The 17,342-nt window shown below is 34.5% G+C and overlaps 1 protein-coding gene across 1 annotated transcript; it reads left to right on the top strand.

Moving 5' to 3' along the window:
• Positions 1–588: 588 nt before the first annotated feature.
• LOC128173887 (uncharacterized) lies at positions 589–8,639 on the top strand. The gene is made up of 4 exons (XM_052839564.1): positions 589–994; positions 1,868–3,496; positions 3,695–3,882; positions 4,002–8,639. The coding sequence occupies exons 1-4, from the start codon at positions 589–591 to the stop codon at positions 8,637–8,639; spliced, it is 6,861 nt and encodes a 2,286-aa protein (XP_052695524.1).
• Positions 8,640–17,342: the final 8,703 nt, after the last annotated feature.

A 17,342-nucleotide genomic window follows, 5' to 3' on the forward strand; every position in this document is an offset into this window, starting at 1 on the left:
CTTTCTGGCATGTGAACATGCTTACTGAAATATATATAATTTGACACTTGTATAATCTTTAATATGACATAAAACACCTCCACATTATGATATTGATTTATATCCTATTGAAAAAAATCAGGATTAATTTTAATTTAAAAAAAAAATGTTCCTTCTCATTAACATTTTGCCACATTTGTATACCAGTAAATATTTTGCTTCATTTGTTTACCAGTTAAGTTGAAACCTTTAACGAAACATTTTTCGGTAGTGTACTTTAAACTTTGCTTAAATAACTATCCTTGGAGGTAAAGTGGAGCAACAATGCTAAAATTTTAACATAGGAATAATTTTCAAAAATCTTTTAACCTCTCATTGTTTATTTTAATCTCAATGTTATAAAATCAGCTAAAGACAAATATGCAATATATCATTTCATACATTTTTTTATGTATTGAAGCTCTTTGGTTATATCAGTTTGGTATTATAAGTCAGTTGAGCGATATGGCCCCAGGGCCTCGTGTTTTATAAAATGATGCAAAAATATGGTAAGAAAGGAATGATTCTTGATGAGATGTATACTAATTAAGAATTGCATTTTGTGTTTAGATGGCAAAGAGAAAGAAAGCTGTTAACCAAAGACTAAAGCGTGAAACTGAGAAACTTAAAAAGAGGCAGAAGAGACAGAAACCTGCACCAACCGATGCACCACCAGACTTGTCTAATTTCTCTGTTCCTTGCGGAACAGAGGAGGAAGCTGTTTCAGCTTCTCCCGGTAACTTTCCGGGGCTTGGTTCTATGGGGTTTCCATCTAGAGAGAAAAAACCCCTGGCCAGGGTGCAGGCCTCGCCTCGAGTGAAAATGCATTCACCTGCCCCGAGGTTGCCATCTCCTCGGGGAAGTCGTCTGTTTGTCCGTGACGAGGGCAAGGCACCGTCCCCTGACTCCCCACCGTGGGTTTGTGCTCCACCGAGGGCACCTGGACTGGACACCGTGCACGTGTCCGGACCAGCAGGTCAGGCGCAGCTGGAAACCTCTATGTATGGAGGGACCAGCAGGAAAACAAAAGATGAGGGCTACTTGAGGATAAACAAAAAGGAAACTGAAAGGAAAACAAATAGAAATGAAAATACTAAGAAACAAACAATTTCAGGTACTTGTATTGAAGAAAACACAAATGAAAGAAATCCTGATCAGAACTGGCAGATACCATCCAAGAAAGGTACCTATGAAATTTCTTCCTCTGTACAAGGCTCATTTCATCAAGCTCATCCATCATTTAGGGATAATGCTGGGACACAGTGTGTTGCTAACTGTTTAGCAGGATAAGCGTATCACAAATTTAAGAGTGCATTAAATTGGACAACAATGGATATGAACAGAATTTTGGTGACAGGTGACGAGTTGTACACGTTTTTACAAAGAAGTTCATCTATTAATAATAGATATCTTTTAGTAGAGGAATTACCTCAATATTTTGAATGTTTCAATGGATCATATACCTTTCAACCAAATGAGTCGATCACAACTGTTATTTTAGCAGATATTGGGTTTAATCTCGCAGACTTCAATGCTCTACCACTCAAAGAAGCACTACACCTTGCATTAACAGACACTGATGGCTGTTTTGTGTGCTTTGGTGGGAATACTATGTTAATTGGAAGAAGTACAAGTGGTTTCTTTACATTTGACTCTCATTCTAGATCTTCTGATGGACTTTGCAATGTTAACGGAAAGAGTTCAAGACTTTTATTTCAAAATATAGATCAAGTGTATGCACATCTTGAACGTCTTGCTCATTCAATGGGATTTTCGAAGGGTGTGGAATGTAATTTGACAAGTGTGTCTTGTAAATTGAACTCGCTAAGAAATGTTTGTGGATTGGTAGTGGAACAAGACATCAGTAACATATCTAGAACAACTGACCTACCAGTAAAAACCTCAATTGAGGAGTGCGATGAAAATGATGATCTGGTTTTCATCAGACATGAAGAATCAAATTTTGATTTCATACCACTGAGTCCAGAATCTAAAGAAAACATCTGCCATGATTTGAATATTCCGTATATAACCACAACAGATGCAAATGAAATGTATTCAAGAATGAATTTGACAAAACCAATGTTTGAAAAGAAAATAGCAGGAGATGGAAACTGCTTTTTCAGGGCTATATCATTTAGTCTTACGAACTCTGAGGATTTTCACGGTATAATTCGTAATGCTGTCTGTGTGCATATGATGGAAAACGAAGAACTTTTTAACCCATTCTTAAATGATGGCGTGCAGACTGTCCAAAGTCACCTTTCTTCTACTGAAATGTCAAAACTAGGTACATGGGCTACCGAAGTTGAAATTTTTGCTACAGCTCATTTACTGAACATTGATATCTACACATATTCTAGTGGATGCTGGTTAAAATTTGCGGCTGATGACGTTCAGTTTTCTACTGAAACTAGATCTGGAGCAGTCTATCTGAATCACCACCACCAAAATCATTATAATGTAATACTTTCTGTTGATGGTCAGGAACTGCAAGGAGAATGTAAGCGAAATTGTAAACATTCAAAAAACGAGTACGAAAGGAGATTTCGAAACAGAACTCGTATGCAGAGAAAGAGGCTGTCATCAAGAAAAACACAAGACAGTTTGAGTCCTGAACTTAAAAAGAAACAGCAGTTAAGATCCAAGTACCAGAAAAATGAGGGTTATAGAGAAAAAAAGCGAAAAACAACACATGCAAGATACTTAAACAACGAAACATACCAAGCTGAGACAAGACTAAGAAGCAAACAGAGATATCATGATGATATTGAATATCAAACAAGAACTAAAGAAAGAAACAAGAAAGTATATACATCAGACCAAGGTCGAAGGGAAAGTTTGAAGATGAATAATATTGAAAAGTACAGAAATGATGATCAGCATAGGAATAATCTAAAAAAAAAAAGGATTGAGAAATATGCAACTGACGACCATCACAGGAAAATTGTTAGAATGAGAAGTGTTCAAAAATATAAGATGAATGCAGAACACAGAGACAACGTTAAAGCAAAGAGCAAACTAAAATATGATTCAAATGCAGAACACAGAGACAACGTTAAAGCAAAGAGCAAACTAAAATATGATTCAAATGCAGAACACAGAGACAACGTTAAAGCAAAGAGCAAACTAAAATATGATTCAAATGCAGAACACAGAGACAACGTTAAAGCAAAGAGCAAACTAAAATATAATTCAAATGAACAGCATAGAGTTAAAGTCAATGCTTCAAGTACAAAGAGATACAGAGAAAATGCAGAATTCAGAGAATCCAAGCTTCTTGCAGCAGCTGCAAAATATAAAAGTGATGAATCCTTCAAGTCAAAGGTAAAAGACAGTAGTAGAAAACATTATGCTTCAAATGAAACAAACCAATCATTGAAGAAAGATAGAGTTAGAGGTCTGAGAGTAGCTCAACAAGCACAACTGGAAAATTCAGATGAGGTTGTTAAACTATTTAAAGCAAAGGCAAAGCAAGGTATTGATTATTCATGCTGCTGTTGTAGTCGTCTACTATTTCAAAATCAAGTTAAAAAATGTGATCGACATACTTATAGCAGAAACCAGCAAGCAGCAAACATTGCAATCCTTTGCATTCAGGAAAAGTATTGCCATCAGTGTACTGATTTATGTCCAGTGAATTGCATCCAATCAAATCTGTGGATTTGCTATACAGGTAACAGGAAAATTCTAACTGGAAAGATCCCAGCAGAAGCAGCATATAACAATCTATCACTTGAAGATATTCCAAAGGAATTGAACAATTTAAACAGCCTTGAAAAACACTTAATAGCAATACACATACCTTTTATGAAAGTAATGGCTCTTCCACATGGTGGGCAACAAAATATCCATGGACCAGTTGTATGTGTACCATCAGATCTCAAAAAATCACAAAGTTGCCAATGAAACCAGATGATGATTTGCTACTCAGAGTAAAATTAAAGAGAAAGTTAAGTTATAAAGGTTATGTTGAATACCAGTTCGTCGAACCAAAACACATATTTGAGGCATTGAATTTCCTGAAACTGAACAATCAGTGGTATAAAGATATTTCAATAGACACAAATTGGAAGGGAAATTTTGGAGATTGTGAGGACATTCCAAGCAATGCCGACTTATCATCGGAAGATAATGTTCAGAACATATCGACAGATACATGCTTGCAGCCTGTTGATATTGCTCAGGAAGTGCTCGATCATTACTTCGATGATATTTATAATATTGCTCCAGGAGAAGGCAATAACCCTGTGAAGATGTTACAAGAACCAGGTAATGAGGCAAAGACATTTCCATACCTTTTCCCGAGTGGACGCTTTACATGGAATGATGCAAGAGACACAAGAATAACGCTATCAAGATACTTCAACAATCGCCTTATGAATACTGACGATCGATTTGCAAAAGACAGCAATTATGTTTTCTTCAGTCAGTTTTTGTCTGATTTAAATCAGGTTATCGAAAAAACTCAAATATCAATAAGGAAATCGGTCAAAAGAATTGGAAGTGACGAGAAAGTGACAGCAAATATGGTGAAAAGCCCTGAAGTACTTTCCAAATTAATGAAAACTGATGAGGCTTTGCGATTCATGCAGCCAATACGTGGAACACCTTCTTATTGGTCAGCTGCACAAAAGGATCTCTTTGCTATGCTTCGACAATTAGGAATACCTACATGGTTTTGTTCGTTTTCTGCTGCAGAACATAGATGGAATGATGCAGTTGCTACAATATTAAGGCAGCAAAATGATAACCGCGATCCTTCTATGTTAGACTGGTCTGAAAAGAATGAAGTGCTAAGAAGCAATCCTGTGACAGTTGCTAGGATGTTTGAACATAGATTTCATATATTTCAAACTGAGGTAATATTTTCACCATCCGAACCAATTGGGAAAGTATCAGATTATTTCCAAAGAGTTGAATTTCAGCAAAGAGGGTCGCCACACATGCATTGCCTGTATTGGATAGAAAATGCTCCAAAACTTGATGAAGACGGAGAGGAAGCTGTATGCGATTTCATTGACAAATATGTTAGTTGTGCAGTTCCATCTGAAAATGAAGATGTAGAGCTAAGAGATGTAGTACTGGCTGTACAACAACACAGCAAGAAACATTCCAAATCATGCAGGAAAAAAGGCACAGAGTGTAGGTTTAACTTTCCTAGGCCACCTTCTGTACGCACGTTTATCAATTCTCCAAACGAGGAAGATGATAATCAAGATACGAATGATTTATCAGACAATCAATCAAAAGCTAAAGAGGTGCTATTAAAAGTATGGAACAAAGTGCAAGATGAACCAAATGAATCGGAAAGTACTGAGGATATATTTGAAAGTCTCAATTTGACACAGTCACAGTATGAGGAAGCACATAGATTATTAGCCAAAAAGAGATCAGTTGTTCTCAAAAGAAATCCACATGAGCTATGGATCAATCAGTTTAACCCCTGCCTATTAAAATGTTGGGATGCAAATATGGATATTCAGTTTGTCCTAGATCCATTTAGTTGCATTGTATACATCATTTCCTACATTTCGAAGTCTGAAAGGGAAATGGGAATGGTGTTGAAACAAACCAAAATAGAGGCAGAAGAGGGAAATGAAAGTGCTCGTACAACTCTGAAAAAAATTGGCTCTGCATATTTAAATCATAGAGAAGTAAGCGCACAGGAAGCTGTCTATCGGGTATGCAACTTAAAAATGAAGGAATGCTCAAGGAAAATTGTTTTTATACCAGTGGGTGACAATCCAACCAGGCTGACTAAACCATTGTCCCAACTTAAAAAAAGGAACAAAAAAGAAGAACATGATGATTTTGAAGATGACAATGATGAAGATGATATTTGGATGACAAATATAATAGAAAGGTACCTAAATCGGCCAAAGAAAACAATGTTTGAGAATATGTGTCTGGCAGAATTTTCTTCAGAATTCAGAGTGCTTGCTAAATCACAGGTTCCTAAATCTGAAAATGAAAATGTATTTGAACTGCAGAACTCAAAAGGGTTTATTCAAAGGAGAACACGCACAAAGCCAGCTATAATTAAGTACCCACGATATAATGTAAAGCAAATGCCAGAGAAGTACTATCAAAGTATAATTCAGCTGTTCTTGCCATACTGGACAGATAATCAATTGAAACCTCCAGGATTTGATCTCTATGAAGACTTTTACGAAAATGGACACGTACGAATCAAAGGAAGCCAGATCGTGCAATCAGTGAAATCAATTGTCGATTCAAACAAATCACAGTATGCTCAAAATGAAGATTTGATTGCAGAGGCACAAGAAACTTTCGAAAATATTGGAGAACCAGAAGATGCATGGGCACATCTTTGCCCGGAGACAGAATTAGTGAGACGAGAATGCGCTTCTGCAAAAAATGAACCTACGGATTTGAATGTTCCAGAGGAACTTCCAGACATGCAAAATGATAACAATGTCGATGTACTATACAGAGTTGAACAGAACACACAATCCAAAGATGAAATGCTACACATCCTTCGAAATTTAAATTTGACGCAAACGAAGGTATTTTATATTATACGAGAGTGGTGTTTGAAAAAGATCTTTGGGGAAAAACCTGATCCGCTGCATGTTTTTATAACGGGTGGAGCAGGAACAGGCAAAAGTCACCTTATCAAAGCCATACACTATGAGGCTTCTCGAATTCTTGGTAAAAATTTGACAACACCGGACAGTGTTTCAGTGCTTCTTACTGCTTTTACTGGGACAGCTGCATTTAACATCGGAGGGAGTACTATTCACCATTTATTTTCATTACCGAAATGTATGCGATTGCCGTATGAACCACTAGGAGAACAAACTCTGAGTGAAATGCGTGTTCAGCTCGGGGATATGCAAATCCTAGTTATTGATGAAGTTTCAATGGTGTATAAAAAGCTGTTATTCTATATTCATGAAAGGCTTGTTCAAATTAAAAAATGCAAGGACCCATTTGGAGGAGTGTCAGTAATTGCCGTGGGTGATTTTTACCAACTTCCTCCAGTTAAGCAACGCAAAGATGAAAGACTTTACAAAGACAACCCTTTATATCCTGTTGACTACTGGGTTTATCTTTTCAAAGTAGTGGAATTCGACGAAATAATGAGACAGCGTGAAGATATTCCGTTTGCAACAGCACTAAATTCCCTACGGACACGAGTATCAAAAGAACCACTGTCAGAAGAAACAAATTCAATCCTAAATGACTGTGAAAGGGAAGGTCCAGATGATGTCCTTCATGTCTATTCAACAAACGATGAAGTCAATGACTTTAACTTGAAAATGATAAAGAAAACCTGCAAGGACCTCATTGAAATTGATGCTCAAGATTTTACCAAAGATAGATCGACTGGCAAGCTATTCTTAAGAGATAAACCAATGACAAAGCCTGGAACAAGCACTCTGTCAAGCAGTTTGTTATTAGGAGTCGGTGCAAGAGTGATGCTAACAAGAAACTGTGATGTAGGTGACGGGCTTGTAAACGGAGTTATGGGCTATGTATCCCATTTTGTATATGGACGCAATAATGTAGCAAACAATGTTGTTGCAATAGGAGTGATATTTGACAATATAAACGTTGGAAACAAATCTGGAAAAAAAACTAGAAATGGGAACAATGTTTTGATTGAAAGGATTCAAGAGGAAATATTGGACCAAAAAACAAAGAATGTTGTTAGACATCAGTTTCCATTGCGATTATCTTGGGCATGTACATCTCACAAAGTGCAAGGAATGACAGTTGACAAAGTTGTTGTTAATTTAGACCGCACATTTTCTCCTGGACAAGGATATGTTGCATTGAGCAGAGTTACATCAAAAGCAGGATTGTTCATTGAATCAAACGATCAGGAAATGTTTAAGAAAAAAATATACGCTGACCCAGAAGTAAAAGCAGCTTTGCAAGAGATGCCTAGATTAATACAACCAACCTTCGATATCCCTAAAGAGAGCATCACAATTTTCGTTCACAATATTCAGAGCCTCAATAAACATTTCGAGGATTTGAAAAAGGATAGTCGATGTACGAATGCGGATATCATATGTCTAACAGAGACATGGATGAAATCAGGACAAAATGTAAGAATTTTCGAAATAAATGGCTTTAGTTTTCACCACACAGCTAGAGAAGATGCATATGACGATACCAATGCTCAAGTGTTTCAACTGCAATCAGCAAAAGGTGGCGGTGTAGCTGTTTACATGAAAGAAACAGGTCCTGAAAAAAATGTTCTTGCGGTCCCGGAAAAGAATGTGGAATGTTTAAGTATAAAATATGTTTTGGAAGACATAATAGTTCTAACTGTTTATCGCCCAAACACTTTAAATGTTACCCAATTTCTGTTAAAACTTGAAAAGCTCATTGAATATTACAAGACTCAGAGTAGTTATGTTGTCTGTCTTGGTGACTTCAATGAGGATGCACGATCTTCAGGCCCTGTTCAAACATTTATGAGAAGGAAAGGTTTTATCCAAATAGTGGATTTCAGTACGACAGAAGGTGCAACTATTCTGGACCATGTATATATGTCAACATCAATGCAGGCAAATGTCGAAAAAATACCTACGTACTACAGTTACCACGACGCATTAATTGTGAAAATCGAGAAGAAGAAATAGAAAATGTGTACTGATATGTTTTTGATTCCGGAGAGAAATTTGAATAGAAGTCACGTTTAATCTGTTAAAATGGTTATTAAATTATACGATTTACAGTTATAAACTGTTTTCATTCTACCGACCAAAACACTTAACTGAATCCAACTTATCTTTCGGTCAACCTTTCCAAAAAATCCGTACTATCATGAGCAATGGCATAAATTTAATAAATATTATTTTGTTAATACAATTCAAACACAACTTTTAAAGAGACAGTACAGCTGAAAACGTATGTGATTGACATCAGATTTACCAATTGTATCGATAGAAAATAAGAAATAACGTTGATATTGTAAAAGTTGAAAAACATCAAAATCCCTTTCAAATACTTAATTAACGTAATCACGAGCTTCCAGAAATTAATGGATCGTAAAAAACAGAATATTCTTATATTGTTTATTTGTACCAAGTAGACTTTAATTGACAGTAATTGACACGTGCTGAAAACTTTAAGAACTTCGTCCGATTACGGTCCTAGGGTTATACGAGGTTAAACGGACTCCCTAAATGGAACGCATCCTCACTTACTCGAAAATTCATAAATGGTTTACCAATTTCGGTTCATTTCTGAAATGAACAGACATAAAATATGTCAAAAACCACTCAAGGGGCCTCATTTACAAAAATGAATTTAGGTTGTAGCAACTCCAGTCCTAAAATAAGGGGACCAAAGATCTAAAGTCTTTTATCTATAACCCTTTATTGAGGGATATTTTGTGAAATGTTATAGAAGCAAATATGTTTATCTCACAGTTATGCATCCAACCAATGTAATTATGTTATCATGTGTTATGTTATTAGGGATTTTAGGGGCCAAAAGTCCATAATTTTGATCAACCATATCTCAGAAAGGAAAAATATTTTGAAATGTAGTATAGAAGAAAAGCTGTTCAAAATGATGTCCTTAACAATATGCAACCTTCTAAATTTCGTTAAACGTCCCCTATAATGAGATAAGGGATCGCCCCTTAAACGTTCTTTCCCTTATATCTCAAGAACGGTGACGAATTTCTAAACACTTGTTGAACAAAATGTTCATTGATATAAATGGCCTTTCATTTGATTTCAAGAAAAAGTGATTCTCCCCTCAAATTAGGGGACCAAATAGCTTTAAGGTCTTTTATCTATAACCCTTTATTGAGGGATATTTTGTAAAATGCTATAGAAGCAAATATGTTTATCTCACAGTTATGTATCCAAGCAAAATAATAATGTTGTCATGTGATATGTAATTAGAGGTTTCAGAGATTTTTAGTGGCCAAAAGTCCAAAATTTTGATCAACCATATATCAGAAAAGTATAGAAGAAAAGCTGTTCAAAATGATGTCGTTAACAATATGCAATCTTCAAAATTTCGTTAAACGGCCCCTATAAGGAGATAAGTGATCGGTCCCTTAAACGTTCTTTCGCATATATATTAAGAACGGTAACGAATTTCTAAGCACTTTTTAAACATGATGTGATCAAAATAAATGAACTTTCATTTGATTATCAAGACAAAGGGACTGGCCGAATAAATTAGGAGACGAAAGGGCTCTAAAGTCTTTTATTTATAGCCCTTTACTGAGAGCTATTTTGTAAAATGTTATTAGAGATAAATTAGGTATAATACATTTATATATCCTAACAATATAATGATTTTCTCTTGCGTTACCTAATTAGGGTTTTTAGGGGCCAGAGGTAAACAAATTTAATTCTATCTTAATTGGAAAAAATACAAGTATTAAAAGACATTGTAACATAATTTATCAAAGTCGATGATCTCTTAATTCCTTCTAAAAATTTGACGGAAGACCTCCTCGTTGCTCGCAACGAGATCGTGTCTAGTTATTATTCTTTTTTTTCTTACCGATTTTGTGCACGCGATTCCTCATAAACGGCCGAACCGATTTACGTCAAACTTTCAGATCTGATAGGTATTGATCTGAACCTTGTTGGAAAATTTTTTAAATGATGACGTCACTTCCGGTTTTGAGATATTTACAATTTAACGATTTTCAGAGGGTCGGCTTGTCCGGGGAGAAACTCCTAAACTATTTGAGATATTGAGTTCAAATTTTCAGGGATTGTAGACAAAAGGTTGTACATCTGAAATATGGTACATATATTTTTTTGTGACCAAAAGCGCCGAATCTCGCCCGAGCTCGAAAATTACTGTTGAAAAAGCGTCGTGATTTTTCGTGGTTTTCTTTCAATATCTCTTTTCTCGATAGTATTTTGCTAAAGCATGTAAAACAAAAAAACATTATAACATCAAGAGCTTTTATTTGACATCAAGAAAAAGGGGCTGGCCCTTCAAATAAGAGGCTGAGAGGGCTCTAAAGTCTTTTAATTTTATATTTTTACGGTGAAATATTTTGTGATATATTATAGAAGCAATTATGTTCATTATAATGTTATTTATCTATACATGACAATCGTTTACTCCTATATTATGTAATTAGGGATTTCAAGGGGCCATAAGTTCAAAACTTTGATCCTCAATATCTCAAAATGGAGGAAAATTCTGAAAAGCAATATTGAACAGAAGATGCTCAAAATATTGAGCTCAACAATATGCCACCATAATTTCCTTGTTATGCGGTCCCTAAAAGGAGTTACAGGGTCGGCCCCTAAAACGACCTTCTCAATCGAGAACGTTACAATATTCCTAAACACTTGTTGAACAAAATGTGTTTGAAATGACAAGAGCATTCTTATGAGATCAAGAGTGGGGTAGATAGTCTTTCATACATAACTCTTAGATCCCACCTATATTTACAGATATGTTTCGTTGACGAATATTAAGGGCAATGTCATTTCCTTTTCTTAAAATCGGACGGAAGACCTCCTCGTTGCTCGCAACGAGATCGTGTCTAGTTATTATTATTATTTTTTTTTCTTACCGATTTTGTGCACGCGATATCTCGGAAACGGCTGAACTGATTAACGTCAAATTTTCAGTTCTGATAGGTAATGATTTGAACCTTGTTGGAAATTTTTTTTGTTGATGACGTCACTTCCTGTCTTGAGATATCGTGGATTTAACTGTTTTTATAGGGGTATTTTGTGCGGAGAATTCCTCTTTTATCATTTAAGATATGATGTTGAACTTTTCAGGGCTGATAGACGAAAGATTGAAATAGTGTCTAATGGTAATTAATCATCTCAAAGAGCGCCGAAGCTCGCCCGAGCTTGAAAATTAAGATTAAAAAGGCGTCGTGATTTTTCTTGGTTTTCTTTGAATATCTCTTTTCTCGAAAGCATTTTGTTAAAACAAGTAGAACAAAAAAACTTAATTAAATCAAGAGCTTTCATTTGAGATCAAGAAAAAGGGGCTGACCCTTCAAATTAGGGGCTGAGGGGGCTCTAAAGTCTTTTGATGATAACTTTTTACCGTGAAATATTTTGTGATGCGTTATAGAAGCAATTATGTTTATTCTTAGGTCATTAACCTAATCATGGCAATCATTTACTTCTATGTTACGTAATTTGGGATTTTAAGGGGCCAGAAGTCCAAAAGTTTGATGCTCAATATCTCAAAATGAAGAAACATTTGGATAAGCAATATTGAACAAAAGATGCTCAAAATATTGAGCTTAACAATCTGAAACCATAATTTCCTTGTTATGCGGTCCCTAAAAGGAGTTACAGGGTCGGCCCCTAAAACGACCCTCTCCAGATATCTCGAGAACGGTACAAAATTTGTAAACACTTTTTGAACAAAATGTGTTTGAATTGACAAGAGCTTTCATTTGAAATCCTGAAAAAGGGGCTGGCCCTTCAAATTAAGGGCTGAGGGGGCTCTAAAGTCTTTTAATGATAACTTTTTACCGTGAAATATTTTGTGATGCGTTATAGAAGCAATTATGTTTATTCTTAGGTCATTAACCTAAACATGACAATCATTTACTCCTATGTTACGTAATTAGGGATTTTAAGGGGCAAGAAGTCCAAAACTTTGATGCTCAATATCTCAAAATGAAGAAACATTTGGATAAGCAATATTTAACAGAAGATGCTCAAAATATTGAGCTTAACAATCTGAAACCATAATTTCCTTGTTATGCGGTCCCTAAAAGGAGTTACAGGGTCGGCCCCTAAAACGACCCTCTCAAGATATCTCGGGAACGTACAAAATTTGTAATTACTTGTTGAACAAAAAGTGTTTGAATTGACAAGAGCTTTCATTTGAAATCATGAAAAAGGGGCTGGTCCTTCTAAGAAGGGGCTGAGGGGGCTCTAAAGCCTTTTAATGATAACTTTTTACTGTTAAATATTTTGTGAAACGTTATAGAAGTAATTATGTTCATTCTACTGTTATGTACATGTACATGGCAATCATTTACACTTATGTTACATAATTGGGGATTTTAAGGGGCCAGAAGTCTAAAGCTTTGATGCTCAAAATATTGAGCTTAACAATGTACAACCATAAATTGTTTTTATCTGGACCCTAAAAGGAGTTTTGGGACCGGATATCAAAACGATTTTTCCCAGATATCTCAAAAACGGTAACCAATTTCTAAATACTTATTAGTGGTACACAAAAATACCTTTTGACTAAAATGAATGAAAAGGAGCTGATCCCTCAAATAAAGGACACCAAAGGGATAAATAGTCTTTCACCAATTACTCATAGAGCCCGCCTCCTTTTCCGGATACGTTTCGTTGAAGAAGGTCAAGAGTAAGGTTATTCCATATTCTAAAAATCGGACGGAAGACCTCCTCGTTGCTCGCAACGAGATCGTGTCTAGTTATTATTATTATTTTTCTTTTTTTTCTTACAAATTTTGTGCACGCGATTTCTCAGAAACGGCTCAACCGATTTTCATGAAACTTTCAGATATGATAGATAGTGATCGAAACCTTATAGGTTTTTTATTATATTGATGACGTCACTACCGTTTTTGAGATATTGACGTTTTAGCGATTTTTAGAGGGGTGGCTTGTTACTCTAACTTCTCCTAAACTATAAAAGATATTGAGTTCAAACTTTCATGGAATGGTAGACAAAAGATTGTAGATTTGCAATTTTATTTTCATTTTGAACTGGATTGAAAGGCGCCGAAGCTCGCCTGGACCTGAAAATTTAGTTTAAAAAAATGTCGTATTTTTTTCTTGTTTTCTTTGTTTATCTCTTTTCTGAAAAATATTTTGTTAAGACATGTAACGTAAGAAATGTTAATATTTACAGGACCTTTCATTTGATATCAAGAAAAAGGGGCTGGCCCCTCAAATTAGGGGACCAAAGGGCTCTAAAGTCTTTTATCTGTAGTTCTTTACTGAGAAATTTTTTGTGAAATGTTATAGAAGCAAATATGTTAATCTGACAGTAATGTATCCAAGTAATGTAATGATTATATCATGTGTTACGTAAATAAGGGTTTTGAAGGGCCAAAAGTCCAAAATTTTGATCACCCATATCTCAGAAAGGAAAAATATTTTGTAATGCAATACAGAAGAGAAGTTGTTCAAAATGATGTTCTTAACAAAATGCAACCTTCAAATTTTCGTTCAACGGCCCCTTAAAGGAGTTAAGGGACCGGCCCCTAAAACATTGTTTCTCGTATATCTCCAAAACGGTAACGATATTTTAAACACTTGTTGAACAAAATGTGTGTAGAATTAAATGACCTTTTATTTGATACCAAGAAAAAGGGGCTGGCCCCTTAAATTAGGGGACCAAAGGCCTATAAAGTCTTTAATATGTAGCCCTTTACTGAGAGATATTTTGTGAAATGATGTAGAAGCAAATGTGTTTATTTTATAGTTATGTATTCAAGCAATGTAATGATTTTATCATGTGTTACGTAATTAAGGGGTTTTAGGGGCCAAAAGTCAAAAATTTTGATCACCCATATCTCAGAAAGGAAAAATATTTTGTAATGCAGTTCAAAAGAAAAGTTGTTCAAAATGATGTTCTCAACAAAATGCAAACGTCAAAATTTCGTTAAACGGCCCCTAAAAGGAGTTAAGGGACCGGCCCCTAAAACATTCTTTCTCATATATCTCCAAAACGGTAACGATATTTTAAACACTTGTTGAACAAAATTTGTGTAGAATTATATGACCTTTTATTTGATACCAAAAAAAAGGGGCTGGCCCCTTAATTATTATTATTATTAGATAGAGCTCGCTAAAAATCGTAAAAACTTAGCTTTACCTATACAAATAGGTTATTTTGTACATCATTATGCAAAATTGTGTATGCTCGACTTTTACTGTCTTGCTAAAAGTTCAACTTTGTTTGAGCCTTATTCCATGATATAGTAAAAATATCGAATGTTTTGTCAAAAATAATTTATTTCATAATATTTTTGTGGATTTTAAAATAAATTTTACTAATAAAATTAAACTTTATAATTATCCTACTTTCAGAACTTAAACTCTGAGTAAACAACGTTCTTAGGTAATTTAGCACATCACTTCCTTTTTTTATTCTCACCAAGGCCTTGACAACTGACTGTCAGTATTTTCAGGAAATTGTGAGTTGTCTTTTCCATTATCAAACTGGAAAAACAGGGTATTCATCACCAAAGAGAAAAAATGAGGTATAAAAAAATATAGTCAGTAACAACTCTAACGAATGTCAGAGACATTTGAACAGTTACATGTACGTTGTTTTTTGTTGTTGTTGTGGGTTTTTTTTAACGTAAACGTTGTGACAAAGACGCACTATTTGAACATGTATTACATCTTTTTGCATATCATACTGTTATAAAATATTCTTTTTTTTCCAAAGTATAAATGAATCATTGATATCATTGAATCATTGATATCAATTTGTGGATATTGTTTGTCAAATAATCATAAAAATGCGCACGTCAGATAGAATTGCAGCAAAATGTTTTAATTCAAGAATGGCATTCAACAATAATCTTATTCACTTTTTTTAAGATCAAAGGTATAATGTATCTAACACTCGTTATAAAGTTGGTTTAATTGTTTTACTTCAATAAAAAAGTATACCTTTGTTTTCATATTGTTGATTCAAAGATATTGACAAACAACGAAACAATTACCTTTGTTGCAAAAGGATCTTGACCAACCCACGTCACAGCCTTTTTCGCATTGACCAGTCATGTGATTACAGAAAGTATTGCGTTTACAGTACCCAATACATCTTTGTTCACAATCTTGTCCATACCACCCATGAGAACACGCTGTTAAAGGAAAGTTTGCATTCACTATATTGATATATTTTAAGCATGTTGTAAAAAGGCTAAATGACGGATTGTTCACATTACTTTATCAAAAAAAAAAGAAAGTACAAATTGCATCTCTCCAGCCAGGTTTACATGATAAACATGTTCCATTGTGTATAAAACATGTGTTGTCTGCACAATGTGCTGGACAAGGTGTGTCACAGTTACTGCCATATACACCAGATTTAAAACACCCTTAAAATAAAGGTATACTCAAATTTCTTCACATCAATTTTAATGCTTTTTAAAAACTATTAAAATTCTATGTAATTTGTTTTGCAGTTTTATATATTTTTAAATGTTTTCTCTCTTTTTTTTTGAGTGAGGGGTATAAATTGTTACCTGACACTATAACCTCACAAAGTTCAGTGTATACTGCATTGATCCGATAATCTACAGGATAATGAACCCTGTCTACCCGTTCGTTGTAAAAAGTGACATAACGTCCCTGTTTAACACAAGTTGCTGTGAAGTTAAGAGGTGGCAACAAAGGGCCGTCCTTGTAGCACAGGGTAGATTTTTCTTTAGTACTCAAGTTAATATGAATAATGAAAATCCAGCAAAGCGGCCTCTTTGTCGAGTCTCTTTGAATCACAGAAAATATAACTTGTATAATCAACATGGAATTCAGCCATATTAACATTCTGACTAGCACCGCAATTAACTCTCATCAAATATCATTTATATTTATTTATCAAATAAAAAAAAATATTGATTTTTTTCTTCCTCCTTAAAAAGACATACCTTTTCATAATTACAAGCAAATCTGATCTAACATATGGCAGCAGTGAGTGAGAATATACAATTTAATGATTTTTTTTTCAAAGTTTGTTAAATTGAAGGATGATTTAATGCACTTTAAAGAAAGCATTTTTTGGTCAAAGTCATTTTGATATCATTTTAAAACTCGTTATGAAATTGGATTTTTATCATAGCGACTCTTAATGCAATTGAAAAAAAAACATATATATATACATGTACATATCAAATATACAAGTATATAGAACCTGAGCATTTAAACACTATTAAATACGATCGAACTTATTGAGAAGGATGTGGGAGCAACGAAATATACAGTTGAGCTATCTGTTGTTGTGGGTTTTTTTTAAATGAGTTGACCCAAGGAATGATACCCCTTACCCGTACGTACCCTTCGATATAATATAAAGAAAATATTGTTTACGTTAACAAACTACAAAATATAGTGTGTTCAAAATAAAGAAAGATAAACTGAATAAAGATCCAAATGACAGAAATATAGCTGCAAAAAATATATTTAGTATGATGTTATTTGAAGGATATAAGTGTTAACTAGACTAGATATATTACATATGACCTCTGTTTAAAAATCCAATTGATGTGAACATCAATGTAATGTAATGTGAATGTAATTATTTGTCATAATTTGAAATGTCAAGTCTTTTAAACAAACACTACACATTTTGTTATTATCGACAACTTCAAATATTACAGTGCA

Source organism: Crassostrea angulata, chromosome 2, assembly GCF_025612915.1.
Source record: "Crassostrea angulata isolate pt1a10 chromosome 2, ASM2561291v2, whole genome shotgun sequence".
Lineage (NCBI taxonomy): Eukaryota > Metazoa > Mollusca > Bivalvia > Ostreida > Ostreidae > Magallana > Magallana angulata.

Bases quoted from the DNA above. Each gene is read 5' to 3' on its own strand.
- LOC128173887 (XM_052839564.1), top strand. From the start codon at position 589: ATGGCAAAGAGAAAGAAAGCTGTTAACCAAAGACTAAAGCGTGAAACT. The intron at 3,497-3,694 runs GTATTGATTATT...TTTGCTATACAG, and splicing joins TAAAGCAAAGGCAAAGCAAG to GTAACAGGAAAATTCTAACT. The intron at 3,883-4,001 runs GTATGTGTACCA...GTTGAATACCAG, and splicing joins AAAATATCCATGGACCAGTT to TTCGTCGAACCAAAACACAT.